The sequence below is a fragment of the Papio anubis genome, chromosome 4 (assembly GCF_008728515.1).
Source record: "Papio anubis isolate 15944 chromosome 4, Panubis1.0, whole genome shotgun sequence".
Classification (NCBI taxonomy): domain Eukaryota; kingdom Metazoa; phylum Chordata; class Mammalia; order Primates; family Cercopithecidae; genus Papio; species Papio anubis.
In genome coordinates this window covers 181,592,973-181,608,633 of record NC_044979.1, presented here as the reverse complement: position 1 = coordinate 181,608,633, position 15,661 = coordinate 181,592,973, and the positions used below count along the sequence as shown (strand labels likewise).

Sequence of the window (15,661 nt, the reverse complement as noted above, 5' to 3'; positions counted from 1 at the left end):
GCCTAATCCACACGGTCACCCTCAACATGTTAGAAATACATCTCCCTACAAGACCCAGGGGCCAATGGCAACTTTGCTAACCTCCACCCAAGGGCTGGGCTCTGTCTCAAGTGCTCTGAGAAATGAGTCTCACTGCCTGGGTCAGAGGGGCAGGTGACCGGGACATAACTCCAAGCCTGGACTGACATCCACCTTCTGCCAAGGGCCTGAGAGCTGCCCGGATGCCTGGCTCAGGAGGGGCCTCCACACTCAGCACTGCTGACAGTTCAGCCCTCTAGCGGAGGGCCAGGCAATGACGGGGCACTGCTACCTGTGGTCCCCAGTGGTCCCCAGTGAGGCCACCCACAGCAGGTGCAACCCACCCCACCCAAAACACCTCCCTGTGTGGTATTCTCCCCAGCACCCCAGCACCCACACCCTACGCACCGCAGGGAACTGCCACAGCCACGAGGGCAGAAGCTGTGTCCCAGAACACAGCTCAGGGGCAGGCCACAGGGGCCACTCAGAAGCCAGCATGGAAGGGCAGATCAGTGCCTTTATGTTCTACAAGTCAATGTGAAACAACAAGTTTTCTGACAAACGATATAAACAAAGAATGCAATACACTTTCAACCAGCATATTCTAATCAAGCCTCGACTGGCTTCTGTCTGATTCAAGACGAGGAGCGTTCTCGGGGGAGCTGGTGAGAAAGGAAAAACAACACACACAGAGGCGTGCATTTTAGAATCAGTCCTGGGTACCTTTACGATCTGGGCGTTTTTCTCCATTTCTGATTGTAACTTCTCTTTCAGCTCGGCTGTAAGAAAAACAAAAAGCAGCTCAGGCCACTCCATCCCAACCTTTTCAGTGACCCAACCGCCCAGGAAACGACCAGGCTCTGGCACCCACTGGACACGTGCCAGTGTTCACGGGCTAGCAGGATGCGTCTGTGATGATGCCTGGCTTTAATAATAAACTGAGGACACCGTGGCTTCCAGACACACAGGACTATCTAAGACAGGAGGTGAAGGCCAGCCCTGGGTCCCACCTACCACAGACCACCTGGAAACCCACTCTAATAACCTCCTGGCCACGAAAACCCAAGGCCCCCTTTGTTCACCCCCTCATGGTGCCAGATGCCAGGCAAGGTGATGAGAACAGAGATGGGGAGACAGTGCTAGGGTGCCCCCGCTCCCAACCCCAAGAGGGAAGAGGCACTAGAATGCCCACGCCGAGCCCACACGTCACCCATACCCGCCCAGCCGTGCAGTACCTGCTTCCTGTCCACACCTGAGCACCACCTCCTCCTTCTCCCGTGCGTGCTGCTCCCTGAGGAGCTCCAGCTCGTGCTGCTGCCTGCTCTGCAGCAGGGCCAGCTCCTGGGCACGCCGGCTGTTGAGCATCTCCCGCAGCTCCGTCAGCGCCGTCTCCTTCTCCTTCTGGAGGTTGGCCTGGGTCAGCTCCAGCTGCGCCGTGTGCATGTTGCTCAGACTCAGACGCAGCGCCTCCAGTTCAAGGCCATGCACAGCCTGCGGGGAGAGAAGGCCTCTGTAAGGCCCATGGTCAGAACCAGGGCGCATCAGGGAGACACAGAAGCATGAATGAGAATGAGTAAGGAGGACACAGAAAGAGCAACAGCAGACATCCCCTGGGGGTGGGGGCAGGACACAGAGGCCCGGATGCCACCAAGACGCCACCCAGCTCCTCTGCCAGTGACCCCACAGCCCATCACCGCCCTAAGCACCGGCACCCCGAATTCCCTCACTGTATGACGGTACTGTGTGCACCCGGAGGGGGCTCCGCAGCTGATAGGGAGAGCAAACAGCCCTGAGGTCAGTGTGTCACTCACGTGGCCTGCACCTGACCAGGCCCCCTGACCCCTGGCATCCACCTGTGTCTCCTCCACCCGCCCTGCTGATGGCCCCCCACACAGAACGTGGAAACAGACAAGGCAGAGAGAGGAGATGGCAGCGTCCGCCCCCCCCACCTGGATGCCTGCTGTGCCCTGTGGGGATAACAGAGACCATGCTGCAAGCCTGTGCGGGCCCTGCCGGGTCACCTGACTCTGCTGCAGGCCAGCCTCCTCTTCACGGCTGCTCTGCAGGTCAGCAATGGCAAGTTCACATTCTTGTTTACACTCCTGGGGAAGAAAGGCAAAGAATGTGGTCCAGCATTCACATGAGAAAACAGTCACTAAGAAGCCACCGTGATGTGCCCGAGAGCGGACAACGCACGCCCTCACAAAATCCCATTCACAGCTGTTCACAGCAGCATCACTCGCAATGGTCAGAAGGTGGGAGCAACCCAAATGCCTACTGAGGGATGAACGGCTGAACAAAACGTGGGCTGCCATTCAGCCACAAGAAGGAAGGAAGGCCCCAGCTCAGGCTGCAACACAGAGGAGCCCTGAGGACGTGAGGCTGAGTGACAGAGCACACAGGGAAGGCCGCATGATGTTCCATTTACATCAAGTGTTCAGGATCCGCAAATGCATAGACATGGAGTGGCCTGAGGCTGCGAAGAGCTTAGGGAGGACAGTGGGGGTGGCTGCCACGAGCACTGGGCTTCCTTCTAGGCCGTGACAACGTCTGGAACCACTGGAGGTGGTGCTCACACAGTGAATGTACTGAATGCCACTGAGGTCTGTACTTTAAAATGGTGAATTTTATGTTTGCTAATTGTATCTTTTTTTTTTTTTGAGACGGAGTCTCGCTCTGTCGCCCAGGCTGGAGCGCAGTGGCGCGATCTCGGCTCACTGCAAGCTCCGCCTCCCGGGTTCACGCCATTCTCCTGCCTCAGCCTCCTGAGTAGCTGGGACTACAGGCACCCGCCACCGCGCCCGGCTAATTTTTTGTATTTTTAGTAGAGACGGGGTTTCACCGTGGTTTCGATCTCCTGACCTTGTGATCCGCCCGCCTCGGCCTCCCAAAGTGCTGGGATTACAGGCGTGAGCCACCGCGCCCGGCAATTGTATCTTTTTTTAAAAAATGATGGAAAAACACTGAACCCGCTTAAATGACTTAGTGTAAAGTCAAAGTCCCAAAAACAGGCCAGGCACGGTGGCTCACACCTGAAATCCTAGCACTTTGGGAGGTCGAGGCAAGCGGATCACCTGAGGTAGGAGTTCGAGACCAGGCTGGCCAACATGATGAAACCCCATCCATACTAAAAATACAAAAATTAGCCAGGCGTGGTGGCGGGTGCCTGTAGTCCCAGCTACTCGGGAGGCTGAGGCAGGAGGATCCCTTGAACCTGGAAGGCGGAGGTTGCAGTGAGCTGAGATCATGCCACTGCACTCCAGCCTGGGCAACAGAGCAAGACTCCATCTCAAAAATACAAATAAATAAAATAAAGTCCCAGAAACAGAAGCTGTGAGCTCTCCCCACACCACAGCAGTACTACCATGGGAGGAACGCATAACCTGCTCTCAGGAAAAGGGGGAAATGACACTTGCAGGGAGAAAATGTGCGTAAAATGCCTGGATAAAACAGATACCAATGAAAGGTAAACCAATCTAGAAACACAAACTTTAAAGATCCTTGTACGGCCACTAAATCAGCAAAAGTTGGTAAAAATGTTACGAATTCTCAATGCCATCATGGTCACAGGAAACAAATGCACCCAAACACTACCAACGTCAGACTCAGTTGCCTCAACTTTTTTCTCAGCAGCTGTTCTGGCAACACAGGTCGAGCCACAGAAAGCCTTTCCCTGTCTCAACCTTCTCACCTCTGGAAGCCTCTTCAGCAGCAATAACCCAAAGGGAAGAGAAAAGCTGCAGGTGGCTCCTTGGCACAGATCCTGAGCCCACCGTCCACATGGCCCTCCCTGCAGGCTCCTGGCCCTCGACTGGCACCTGGGATGTCTCCCCTGCCTGTGGAAGCGACCGTTCTCTGGCTTCCTCCCCATCAGCCAGGCGCCTCTCTGGGCTCCAGGTGACCCACCTGCTCACAGAGTACTTCAGACTAAAAAATGACACAAACTAAATTTTTCTGCCCCAGCTGGGGAACTGGCTAGGGGTGGAGAGATAGAGGTTTGACACAGTTGTGAAGGCTAGAAAGGCCCCCAGAGGAACTAAACAGAGAAGGTGGCATGGTGGGCTCCACAGGGGCTGCCTGCACGGGGACTCGTCCCCAGGGCAGGCACCACATGAGTGCAGCAACATCTCCCTTCAATGTCAGGAGCTCAGGCCGGGCATGGTGGCTCACACCTTTCCAGCACTTTGGGAGGCCGAGGTGGGTGGATCACAAGGTCAGATCGAGACCATCCTGGCTAACATGGTGAAACCCCCTCTCTACTAAAAATACAAAAAAATTAGCTGGGTGTGGTGGCGGGTGCCTGTAGTTCCAGCTACTCGGGAGGTTGATGCAGGAGAATGGTGTGAAACCGGGAGGCGGACCTGGTGGAGCCTGCAGTGAGCCGAGATCGCACCACTGCACTCCAGCCTGGGCGACAGAGTAAGACTCAGTCTCAAAAAAAAAAAGTTGGAAAGAGCACAAATGGACAATCTAAGCTCACATCTCAAGGAAGCAGAGAAACAAGAGCAAACCAAACCCAAACCCAACAGAAGAAAACAAATCATCAGGATCAGAGCAGAATGAAATGAGATACGAAAAACACAAAAGATAGCCGGGCGCAGTGGCTCGCACCTATAACCCCAGCACTTCGGGAGGCTGAGGCAGGCGGATTACCTGAGGTTGGGAGTTCGAGACCATCCTGACCAACATAGAGAAACCCCGTCTCTACTAAAAATACAAAATTAGCCGGGCGTGGTGGCGCATGACTGTAATCCCAGCTACTCAGGAGGATGAGGCAGGAAAATCACTTGAACTTGGGAGGCAGAGGTTGCAGTGAGCCGAGACCGCGCCATTGCACTCCAGCCTGGGCAACAAGAGCGAAACTCCATCTTAAAAAGATAATGGAACAAAACGCTGGTCCTTTGAAAAGATAAACAAAACCGATAGATCACTAGTGAGATTAACCAGGAAAGGAAGAGAGAAGATCCAAATAAGCTCAACTAGAAACTAAATGGGAGACATTACAACCAATACCACAGAAATACCAAAGATCATTCAAGGCTACTATGAACACCTTTATGTGCACGAACTAGAAAACCTGGAGGCGATGGATAAATTCCTGGAAATATACATCCCTTTGAGATTAGACCAGGAAGAAACAGAAACTCTGAACAGACCAGTAACAAGTAGCAAGACTGAAACAGTAATTTGAAAACTGCCAACAAAAAATGTCCAGGACCTGAGGGATTCACAGCTGAATTCTATCAGACATTCAAAGAAGAATTGGTACTAATCCTACTGAAACTATTTCAAAAGATAGAGAAAGAAAGAATCCTTCCCAAATCATTCCATGAAGTCAGTATCACCCTAATACCAAAACCAGGAAAGGACGTAACAAAAAAAGAAAACACAGACCAATATCCCTGATGAACACAGATGCAAAAATCTTCAACAAGGCCGGGCGCGGTGGCTCAAGCCTGTAATCCCAGCACTTTGGGAGGCCGAGACGGGCGGATCACGAGGTCAGGAGATCGAGACCATCCTGGCTAACACGGTGAAACCCCGTCTCTACTAAAAAATAAAAAAAAAAAATTAGCCGGGCGAGGTGGCGGGCGCCTGTAGTCCCAGCTACTCGGGAGGCTGAGGCAGGAGAATGGCGGGAACCCGGGAGGCGGAGCTTGCAGTGAGCTGAGATCCGGCCACTGCAACCCAGCCGGGGCAATAAAACAAAAGTAGGAGCTTAAAAAAAAATCTTCAACAAAATACTAGCTAACCGAATCCAACAACATACCAAAAAGATAATACAGCTGGGTTTCATACCAGGGATGCAGGGTTTAACACACACAAGTCAACAAATGTGATACACCACATAAACAGCATTAAAAAGAAAAATCATGTGATCATCTCGATAAGACGCAGAAGCATTCGACAAAATCCAGGATCGCTTTATGATTAAAACCCTCAGCATAATCGGCATAGAAGGGACACTGTCATTCATGACAAACCCACAACCAACATTATACCGAAAAGGGAGAAGCTGAAGGCATTTTAGAACTGGAAAAAGACAAGGATGCTCACTTTCACCACTGCTCTGGAGTCCCAGCCACAGAAATTAGACAAGAGAAGAAACAGAGAGCATCCACGTTGGTAAAGAGGAAAAACAGTCACTGTCTGCCGATGATAGGATCGTTTACCTAGAAAACCCTGGAGACTCATCCAAAAAGCTCCTACATCTGATAAATGAATTCAGTACAGTTTCAGGATGCAAAATCAACGTACACAAATCAGCAGCACTGCTGTACTCCAAAAGGGACCAAGCTGAGAACCAAATGAAGAACGCAACACCTTTTACCACAGCTGCAAAAAATAAAATAAAATACTTAGGAATATACCCAACCAAGGAGGAGAAAAACCTCTACAAGGGAAACCACAAAACTGCTGAAAGAAATCACTGGCCGGGCGCGGTGGCTCACACCTGTAATTCCAGCACTTTGGGAGGCTGAGGCGGGCAGATCACAAAGTCAAGAGATTGAGACCATCCTGGCCAACACAGTGAAACCCCATCTCTACTAAAAATAAAAAAATTAGTTGGGCATGGTGGCGCGTGTCTGTATTCCCAGCTACTCTGGAGGCTGAGGAAGGAGAATCACTTGAACCCGGAAGGCGGAGGTTGCAGTGAGCCGAGATCGTGCCATTGCACTCCAGCCTGGCTGATAAGAGCGAACCTCCATCTCAAAAAAGAAGAAAGAATTGATGACACAAACAAATAAAAAACACATCCAGGCTGGTGTGGATGCAGTGAAAATGGAAAACTTTTACACTGCTGGTGGGAATGTAAACTAGTACAACCACTATAAAAAACAGTATGGAGGCCAGGCACAGTGGCTCACGCCTGTAATCATAGTATGTTGGGAGGCCGAGGTGGGCGGACCACCTGAGGTCAGGAGTTCGAGACCAGCCTGGCCAACATGGTGAAACCCTATCTCTACTAAAAATACAAAAATTAGCCAGACACAGAGGTGCACGCCTATAATCCCAGCTACTTAGGAGGCTGAGGCAGGAGAATCACTTAAGCCTAGAAGGCAGAGGTTGCAGTGATCCAAGATTGCACCATTGCACTCCAGCCTGGCCAACAAGGCAAAACCCCATCTCTACTAAAAATTAAAAAATCAGTCGGGCATGGTGGTGCATGCCAGTAATCCCAGCTCCTCAGGAGGCTGAGGCATGAGAATCACTTGAACCTGGGAGGCAGAGGTTGCAATGAGCTGAATTCCCACCACCACACACCAGCCTGGGCAACAGAGTGAGACTCCATCTCAAAAAAAATCAAAAAGCATCTAAAGCGGGAGCATCACTTGAGGCCAGAAGTTTGAGACCAGCCTGGTGAATGTAAAGAGACTCCATCTCTACAAAATATTTAAAAATTGGCTAAGCATGGTGGCGCGCGCCTGTCTTCCCAGCTCCTCAGGAGGCTGAGTGGAAAGACTGCTGGAGCCCAGGGGTCGAGGCTGCCGTAGCCATCACTGCGCCACTGTACTGCACATGGGCAACAGGGTAAGACCCTGTCTCAAAATTAAAAAACACAACAAAACATGTCCAGGAGGCCAGGTGTGGAGGCTCATACCTACAACCCCAGCAGTTTGGGAGGCCGAGGCAGGAGGATGGCTTGAGACCAGGAGTGAGAGCCCATCTCTACAAAAAAATTTAAAAATATTCTCTGCCTTACTAGATGTGAGAAAAATAAAATAAAAATTAAAATTAAAACTAAAACATGTCTAGGGAAAGGGATATTTTTGGAAGACTGATCAGATGAAAATGTGGCACTCAACTTGAAGGGACTCCCACGAGCCAGAACACAGACTTCTCACAAAAGTAACACAAACACGCCACTAAAAAGGACCATACAATGTGCTACTCCAAGCGGAATAACGGGCATATGGAAAACAGAAAACATTCAAGGAACCAAAAAAAGATCCTGAGAAGTGGCACCCACGGCAGGCCCAAAATAATAAAAGTGATCCAAATCAACCCAAGCAACACACTCCATTCAAAGCGGACGGGCTGGTAAGGCGCAGTGACTCACGTCTGTAACCCCAGCACTTTAGGAGGCCAAGGCAGGCAGATCTCTTGAGGTCAGGAGTTCAAGACCAACCTGGCCAATATGGGGAAACCCCATCTCTACTAAAAATACAAAAATTAGCCAGCTGTGGTGGCACACGTCTGTAATTCCAGCTACTCAAGAGGCTGAGGTATGAGAATTGCTTGAACCTGGGAGGCAGAGGTTGCACTCAGCTGAGATGGTGCCACTGCACTCTAGCCTGGGCAACAGAGCGATACTTTGTCTCAAGAGTTCAACCAGCCTGGCCAACATGGCAAAACCCCATCTCTACTTAAAAAAATAAAAAAATTAGCCCGGCATGGTGGCGAGCACCTGCAATCCCAGCTACCTGGGAGGCTGAGGCAGGAGAATCGCTTGAACCTGGGAGGTGAAGGTTGCAGTGAGCCGAGATCACGCCATTGCACTTCAGTCTGGGCAACAGAGCAAGACTCCATCTCAAAAAAAAACAAAGTAGATAGGCTGACTGCACCTCTAAATACCAGGCCAAAGTAGAGACCAATTCACTCACAAAAAAAGACGTAGTTAAAATAGTTTGAAAATCTCTCTAGGAAACAAGAAATTATGCAGAATGACACAACCAATTTTAAAGAATCCAAACAGAACTAAAAACAGCAAGAACAAAATTAACAATTCCGGACACATTTAACAGCAAATTATATACAGATGAACACAGGTTTGGAAAATTGGGAGATAACCCAGATAAAACTATCCAGCCTACAGCCAAGAGCAAAAAGAAGGCAAGCACAAAAGTGCGTTGAGCTATACATATGTGATATGGCTGGGCTGTGTCCCCACCCAAATCTCATCTTGACTTGCTGCTCCCACAATTCCCACGTATCATGGGAGGAACCCAGTGGGAGGTAACTGAATCATGGGGGCAGGTCTTTCCCGTGCTAGTCTCCTGAGAGTGAATAAGTCTCACTAGATCTGATGGTTTTATAAAGAGGAGTTCCTCTGCACAAGTTCTCTCTCTTTGCTTTCCTCCATCCACCTAAGATGTGACTTGGTCCTCCTTGCCTTCCACCATGATTGTGAGGCCGCCCCAGCCACGTGGAACTGTGAGTCCATTAAACTTCTCTTCCTTCATAAATTACCCAGTCTTGGGTATGCCTTTATTAGCAGCACGAGAACGGACAAATACAGTATGCAAGAGAAGTCTAAACACTTAATGGAGAGAAAGAACAGGTAGAAGGGACGCATGGAGATACCGGTTAGGATTTGAGAAGCAACAGATGAGAGAAGCATCATGCACACGTTGAATAAAACCCTAGATCCCAAGTAGAATTAATGACATCATAAAAAGCCACACCTAGTGTGATAGTTAACATTGTCAACTCGATTGGATTGAAGGATACAAAGTATTGTCCTTTGGTGTGTCTGTGAGCATGTTGCAAAAGAAGATTAACATTTGAGTCAATGGACTGGGAAAGGCAGATCCACCCTCGGTCTGGGTTGCCACCATCTAATCAGCTGCCAGTGTGGCCAAAATAAAACCAGGCAGAAGAGCGTGGAAGGACTAGACTAGACTGGTTAGCCCTCCGGCCTCCATCGTTCTCCCGTGCTGGATGCTTCCTGCCCTCGAACATCAGACTCCAAGTTCTTCAGCTTTCCGACTCAGACTGGCTTCCTCGCTCCTCCGCCTGTAGATGGCCCACTGTGGGGCCTCACCTTGTGATCATGTGACTCGATGCTCCTTAATAAACTCCCCTTTATATATCTATCTATCCTTTTAGTTCTGTCCCTCTAGAGAACACAAAAAATCAAAACTGCAGAATACCAAAGACAAAAGTCTTCAGGGCAGGGCCAGCAGTGAACACAAGCTAGAGAGGCAGAGCGAAACCACCGGCAGGTAAGACACCAACTGCCAACTATATGTCTACACCAGCCAGACTGTCAAGAAGGGAAATAAAAATAGGCCAGGTGCAGTTGCTCACACCAGTAATCCCAGCACTTTGGCAGGTTGAGGTGAGCAGATCACCTGAGGTCAGGAGTTCGAGATCAGCCTGGTCAACGTGGTAAAACCTGTCTCTACTAAAAATACAAAAATTAGGTCGGGTGCGATAGCTCACACCTGTAATCCCAGTACTTTGGGAGGCCGAGGCAGGTAGATCATTCGAGTTCGGGAGTTCAAAACCAGCCTGGCCAACATGGCGAAACCCCATCTCTACTAGAAATACGAAAATTAGCCGAGTGGTAGCGGCATGCACCTGTAATCCCAGGTACTCGGGAGGCTGAGGCGGGAGAATCGCTTGAGCCCAGGAAGCAGGGGTTGTAGTGAGGCGAGATCACCACTCCAGCCTGGGTGACAAGAGCCCAAGAGCGAAACTCCGTCTCAAAAACAAAAAAAGACACATTCATTATTCATATTCACAAAAAAGCTAGAAGCAAGTAAGACATCCTTCACCAGGTGAGTGGATAAACAAATCCAGCATCAAAAAGGAATGAGCTACTGATCAATCTAAAACTTGGATGAATCTTTTTTTTTTTGAGACGGAGTCTCGCTCTGTCGCCCGGGCTGGAGTGCAGTGGCCGGATCTCAGCTCACTGCAAGCTCCGCCTCCCGGGTTTACGCCATTCTCCTGCCTCAGCCTCCCAAGTAACTGGGACTACAGGCGCTCGCCATCTCGCCCGGCTAGTTTTTTGTATTTTTTAGTAGAGACGGGGTTTCACCATGTTCGCCAGGATGGTCTCGATCTTCTGACCTCGTGATCCACCCGTCTCGGCCTCCCAAAGTGCTGGGATTACAGGCTTGAGCCACCGCGCCCGGCCTGGATGAATCTTAAACTCATTTTGCTAAGTGATTTAAAAAGCTGAACTCAAAAGGCCTCCAAAAGTGCTGGATTACAGGCGTGAGCCACCACGCCCGGCCTAATTCTACATATTATAGAATTCCGTCTGTAGAACATTCTGGAAAAGGCAAAACCATAGAACAAAAAACAGACCAGTGGTTACCAGAGGCTGGGGAAGGAGGGAGCAGCTGTTTGGAAAGAGGACACAGGCCCTCTTGTGGGCTGGGGTTGTTCTGGAGGGTAACTGGGTGGTGGATACGACTCTACACAATTGTGCGTCACAAAGAATGAACTTAAAAGCATGCAATTTCTAGGGTGGGGAAGGTGGCTCACACCTGTAATCTCAGCACTTTTGGAGGCCAAGGCAGGAGGATCACTTGAGCCCAAGAGTTCAAGACCAATCCTGTCAACATAGTGAGACCCTGTCTCTACAAAAAAATAAAAACAACAAAACTTAGCCAGATGTGGTGGAACGTGCCTTTGTCCCAGATACTTGGGAGGCTGAGGTGGGAGGATTGCCTAAGCTCAGGAGTTCAAGGCTGTGGTAAGCCGAGATTGTACCGCTACACTCCAGCCTGGGCAACAGAGCAAGACATTGTCTCAAAAAAAACAGTATGCAGGCCGCATGCAGTGGCTCACGCCTGTAATCCCAGCACTTTGGGAGGCCGAGGAGGGGGCAGATCACCTGAGGTCGGGAGGTCAAGACCAGCCTGACCAACATGGTGAAACCCTGTCTCGACTAAAAACACAAAATTAGCTGGGCATGGTGGTGCACGCCTGTAATCCCAGCTACTCGGGAGGCTGAGGCAGGAAAATCGCTTGAATCCGGGAAGTGGAGGTTGCGATGAGCCGAGATCGGACCATCGCACTCCAGCATGGGCAACAAGAGCGAAACTCCGCCTCAAAAAACAAAACAAAACAAAACAAAACAACACAGTATGCAATTTTAAAAAATTGACCAGTATGGTGTGGGATCCCAGGATAGGAAGTAGCCAGTGACCAATGACCCTGACTACATACTCACCCATGAAGACACAATCTTAGTGAGGGGCTGGGGAAGAGAGGAGTGACCTGAGTCACCTCGGAAAACAGTTTTGACTGGAAACTGAAAATGGAGACCAAAGGAGATGTAAAGAAACACTGAACTCCACTTAGTAAATTTGTTTCTTATATGATGTGGGTTGCTAATTCTGAAACTATTATACACTTACAGGAGAGTTGAGCAAATAAGTAAATAAATGGGGTCAGGCGTGGTGGCCCACACCTGTAATTCCAGCACTTTGGGAGGTTGAGGCGGGAGGATCACCTGAGGTCAGGAGTTAGAGACCAGCCTGACCAATATGGTGAAAACCTATCTCCACTAAAAAATGCAAAAATTAGCCAGGCATGGTGGTGATGCTTGTAATCGCTGCTACTAGGGAGGCTGAGGCAGGAGAATCACTTGAGCCTGGGAGGCAGAGGCTGCAGCAAGCCAAGCTCCCGCCACTGCACTCCAGCCTGGGCAACAGAGCAAAACCATCAAAAAAAAAAAAAAAAAAAAAACTTCCAATTTATTTATTTATTTTTTTTTTAAGTAAATAAATGGCAGAAGTGAGAGCCAGGCTTCTCACTGTCTGAGAAGGAAACTGCAGATAAACCAGGGGGGAGGGCAGAGTGAACCCTGTGGTGCTGGATTAGGCTCTGAGGTATCAGTGTGTACTCCTATTTATTTTAATATATGCGTCTATAAATACAGATGAACATAAATACAGCTATGAGCGTACACACAGACTAGCTCCCAGGCACACCCTTTCTCACTCCATCCACGGAGAGAGCCCAGAAGCAGCAGCAACATCCCAATAGCAGTGAGCACACTGAGTGCCCAGGTCTTGGTCTCAACACCACAATCCAGTAAAAGGCACCAAGACTCCTTGGAGAAACAGCGGACTCAGAACGGAGACAGGGCCCACACGATGAGCCTGCGGCACCAACCTGCAGTGTCAGAAAGCCAGAATGTGCTTCAAACACATGACACAGGGGCCACCTGAACAGGCTCCCCATGGACAGAGCAGCAACAATTTAAGCATCAAAATAATGTTGAGGCTACACTAAGCTGTGACGGCCCCACCACACTCCAGCCCAGGTGGCAGAATGAGACCTGGTCCCAAAAAGTGAATAAATGAATGAAGAATGGGTTTTATAGAACCCACCAGAGACTGTTCTTCCAGGCCCCGCCTATGAGTTAGATCTTTCCTGCAATAATGCAGATTAAAAACCAAACTTGGCCGGCATGGTGGCTCACGCCTGTAATTCCAGCACTTGGGGAGGCCAAGGCAGGAGGATCACCTGAGGTCAGGAGTTCGAGACCAGCCTGACCAACATGATGAAACCCATTCTCTACTAAAAACGTAAAAATTAGCCAGTGTGGTGGCAGGCGCTTGTAATCCCAGCTACTCAGGAGGCTGAGGCAGAAGAATCGCTTGAAGCTGGGAGGTGGAGGCTGCAGTGAGCTGAGATCATGCCACTGCACTCCAGCCTGGGCAAGAAGAGCGGAACTCCATCTCAAAAAACAAACAAATTTGCCGGCCAGGTGCAGTGGCTTACGCCTGTAATCCCAACACTTCAGGAGGCTGAGACGAGCGGATCACTTGAGGTCAGGACCAGCCTGGCCAACGTGGGGAAACCCTGTCTCTACTAAAAATACAAAAATTAGCTAGGCGTGGTGGGGGTCCTTATAGTCACAGCTACTCGGGAGGCTGAGGCAGGAGAATTGCTTGAACCCAGGAGGTGGAGGTTACAGTGAGCCAAGATCGCACCACTGCACTCTAGCCTGGGCAACAGAGCAAGACTCTGTCTCAAAAAAACAAAAACAAAAACAAAAACAAAAAAAAAAGCAAAAAACAACCAAACCTGCCTAAAACAGTGTGAACTGAGTTTAGCTAGAATCAAATGGCTAAAATATAGGCTTTCTGTTTTTTGTTTTGTTTTTTCGAGACAGAATCTCGGTCCGTCTCCCGGGCTAGAGTGCAGTGACACCCTAATTTTTGTATTTTTAGTAGAGATGGGGTTTCACCATATTGGCCAGGCTGGTCTCAAATTTCTGACCTCATGATCCACCTACTTTGGCGTCCCAAAGTGCTAGGATTACAGGCATGAGCCACCAGGTCCAGCCTAAAATATAGGCTTTTAACATAAAACTTTAAAATTAGTCAATTCCAAACTTAATGTTTTCTTCCAAATGCTTACAAAAAACATGTCAATCAAATAAAGGTAATCAACTCAACATGTATGGAATTCATCCCACCAGGCACGTGGCAGAAACCAGGGACATGTAGACTGACCACAGCCTCCCTGCCCTGCCAGGCTCTCAACAGGCACAGCCTCCCTGCCCTGCCAGGTTCCCAACGGGCACAGCCTCCCTGCCCTGCCAGGCTCTCAACTGGCATGGGACTTCCAGTCACGTGACTGATGTGAAACCTGAGGTGCCAGGCCTAAGAAAAATGCTGAACAGCCAGGTGAGTCCATCGACAAGGGCAACTAGAATAAAGGCAATACATGAAATTCCTCAAACTTATGAAGGGTGGCTTCTCTTCAATGTCCCATGGGAAAAACAAAAAAGGAAGATCACAAGGAAGGCAGATTTGAGGCCCTATGAGGTTTCTCCATCCACACCTAAATGTGCAGGCAGAGCACCGGGGCCTAGTGGCCTCCCCTGCTCAGCCTCTGCCTTCGCTCTTCTACTTTTGTTAGGAAGCTCCCAAGAGATGGCCATCCTCCACTGGCTGATTTCTGCCATAAAGAAACTATGGACAGTATAGCCATGTCTCCAAGAAGAGAGAATCAGAAAGAACACCTGGTGATGGATCTCCACGCTGTTCTGGGTAGGTCAGACTTTAGACATCTCATGCCAGCCCTGATGGGGTCACTCTGACTGTGGCACATCACTGTTCTGGATGGAAGCCCACCATCAGAAACATCCCACTTGTTCTGACAGTCACTGACTGTGAAACATTCCCATTGTTCTGAGGGTGTCACCATTCAGAAGATCCCACACTGTTCTGGAGGGTGACAATGAACTGGGGAAACATCTCAATGCCAAGGTTCTGGAGGAGGTCACTGGACTGTGAACATCCCACTGTTCTGGAGGGTCACTATCGTGAACCATCTGCCCCCTGGGAGGGTGGTCACTGACTGTGAACATCCTGTCGCCTGGAGGGTGTCGACTGCAACATCCTACTGTTCCTGGATGGGTGGACCATGTCTGGAGGGTGGTCACTGACTGTGAACATCCCACACTGTTCTGGAGGGTGGTCACTGACTGTGAACATCTCACGCTGTTCTGGATGGCGGTCACTGACTGTGAACATCCCACGCTGTTCTGGATGGCGGTCACTGACTGTGAACATCCCACGCTGTTCTTGACGGGGGTCACTGACTGTGAAGATCCCACGCTGTTCTGGAGGGTGGTCACTGACTGTGAAGATCCCACGCTGTTCTGGAGGGTGGTCACTGACTTGCTTCTGCTGCTGTTGCTCCAAGTCCTCTCTCTTCTCTCCATCTCGGTCCTCCAGCTAAGGGGAGGGCCAGAAAGAAGCATTTAAAGCAAGGTCCAGGGCTGCAGCCTCAGGCCTTTCCCAGCTCCCCTACTTGCAGGCCTATGCTGACTTCATTTAACAAGGAGAGCTCATTTCCACCTGTTCAGAAAGTGAACCTTCCGCATTAACAATTCTCAAGTTCTAAATTTTTATTTATTTATTTTTTTGAGACAGAGTCTCGC

General features: G+C 49.8%; 1 protein-coding gene across 7 annotated transcripts in view; it reads right to left on the bottom strand.

Annotated features, from left to right (window-relative positions):
• The window catches only part of PCNT (pericentrin), a 120,311-nt gene that overhangs the window by 95,840 nt on the left and 8,810 nt on the right, over positions 1–15,661 (bottom strand). For 5 of the 7 annotated variants that reach the window (XM_031665839.1, XM_031665845.1, XM_031665844.1 and 2 more), the window contains exons 3-5: positions 1,968–2,120; positions 1,254–1,509; positions 742–797 (exon numbers count right to left, since the gene is read on the bottom strand). In XM_031665839.1, coding sequence (XP_031521699.1) covers positions 742–797; positions 1,254–1,509; positions 1,968–2,120 — 465 coding nt within the window. The remainder of the gene's footprint in view (positions 1–741; positions 798–1,253; positions 1,510–1,967; positions 2,121–15,661) is intronic. The other 2 variants (XM_031665842.1, XM_031665843.1) reach the window with 1 other exon arrangement.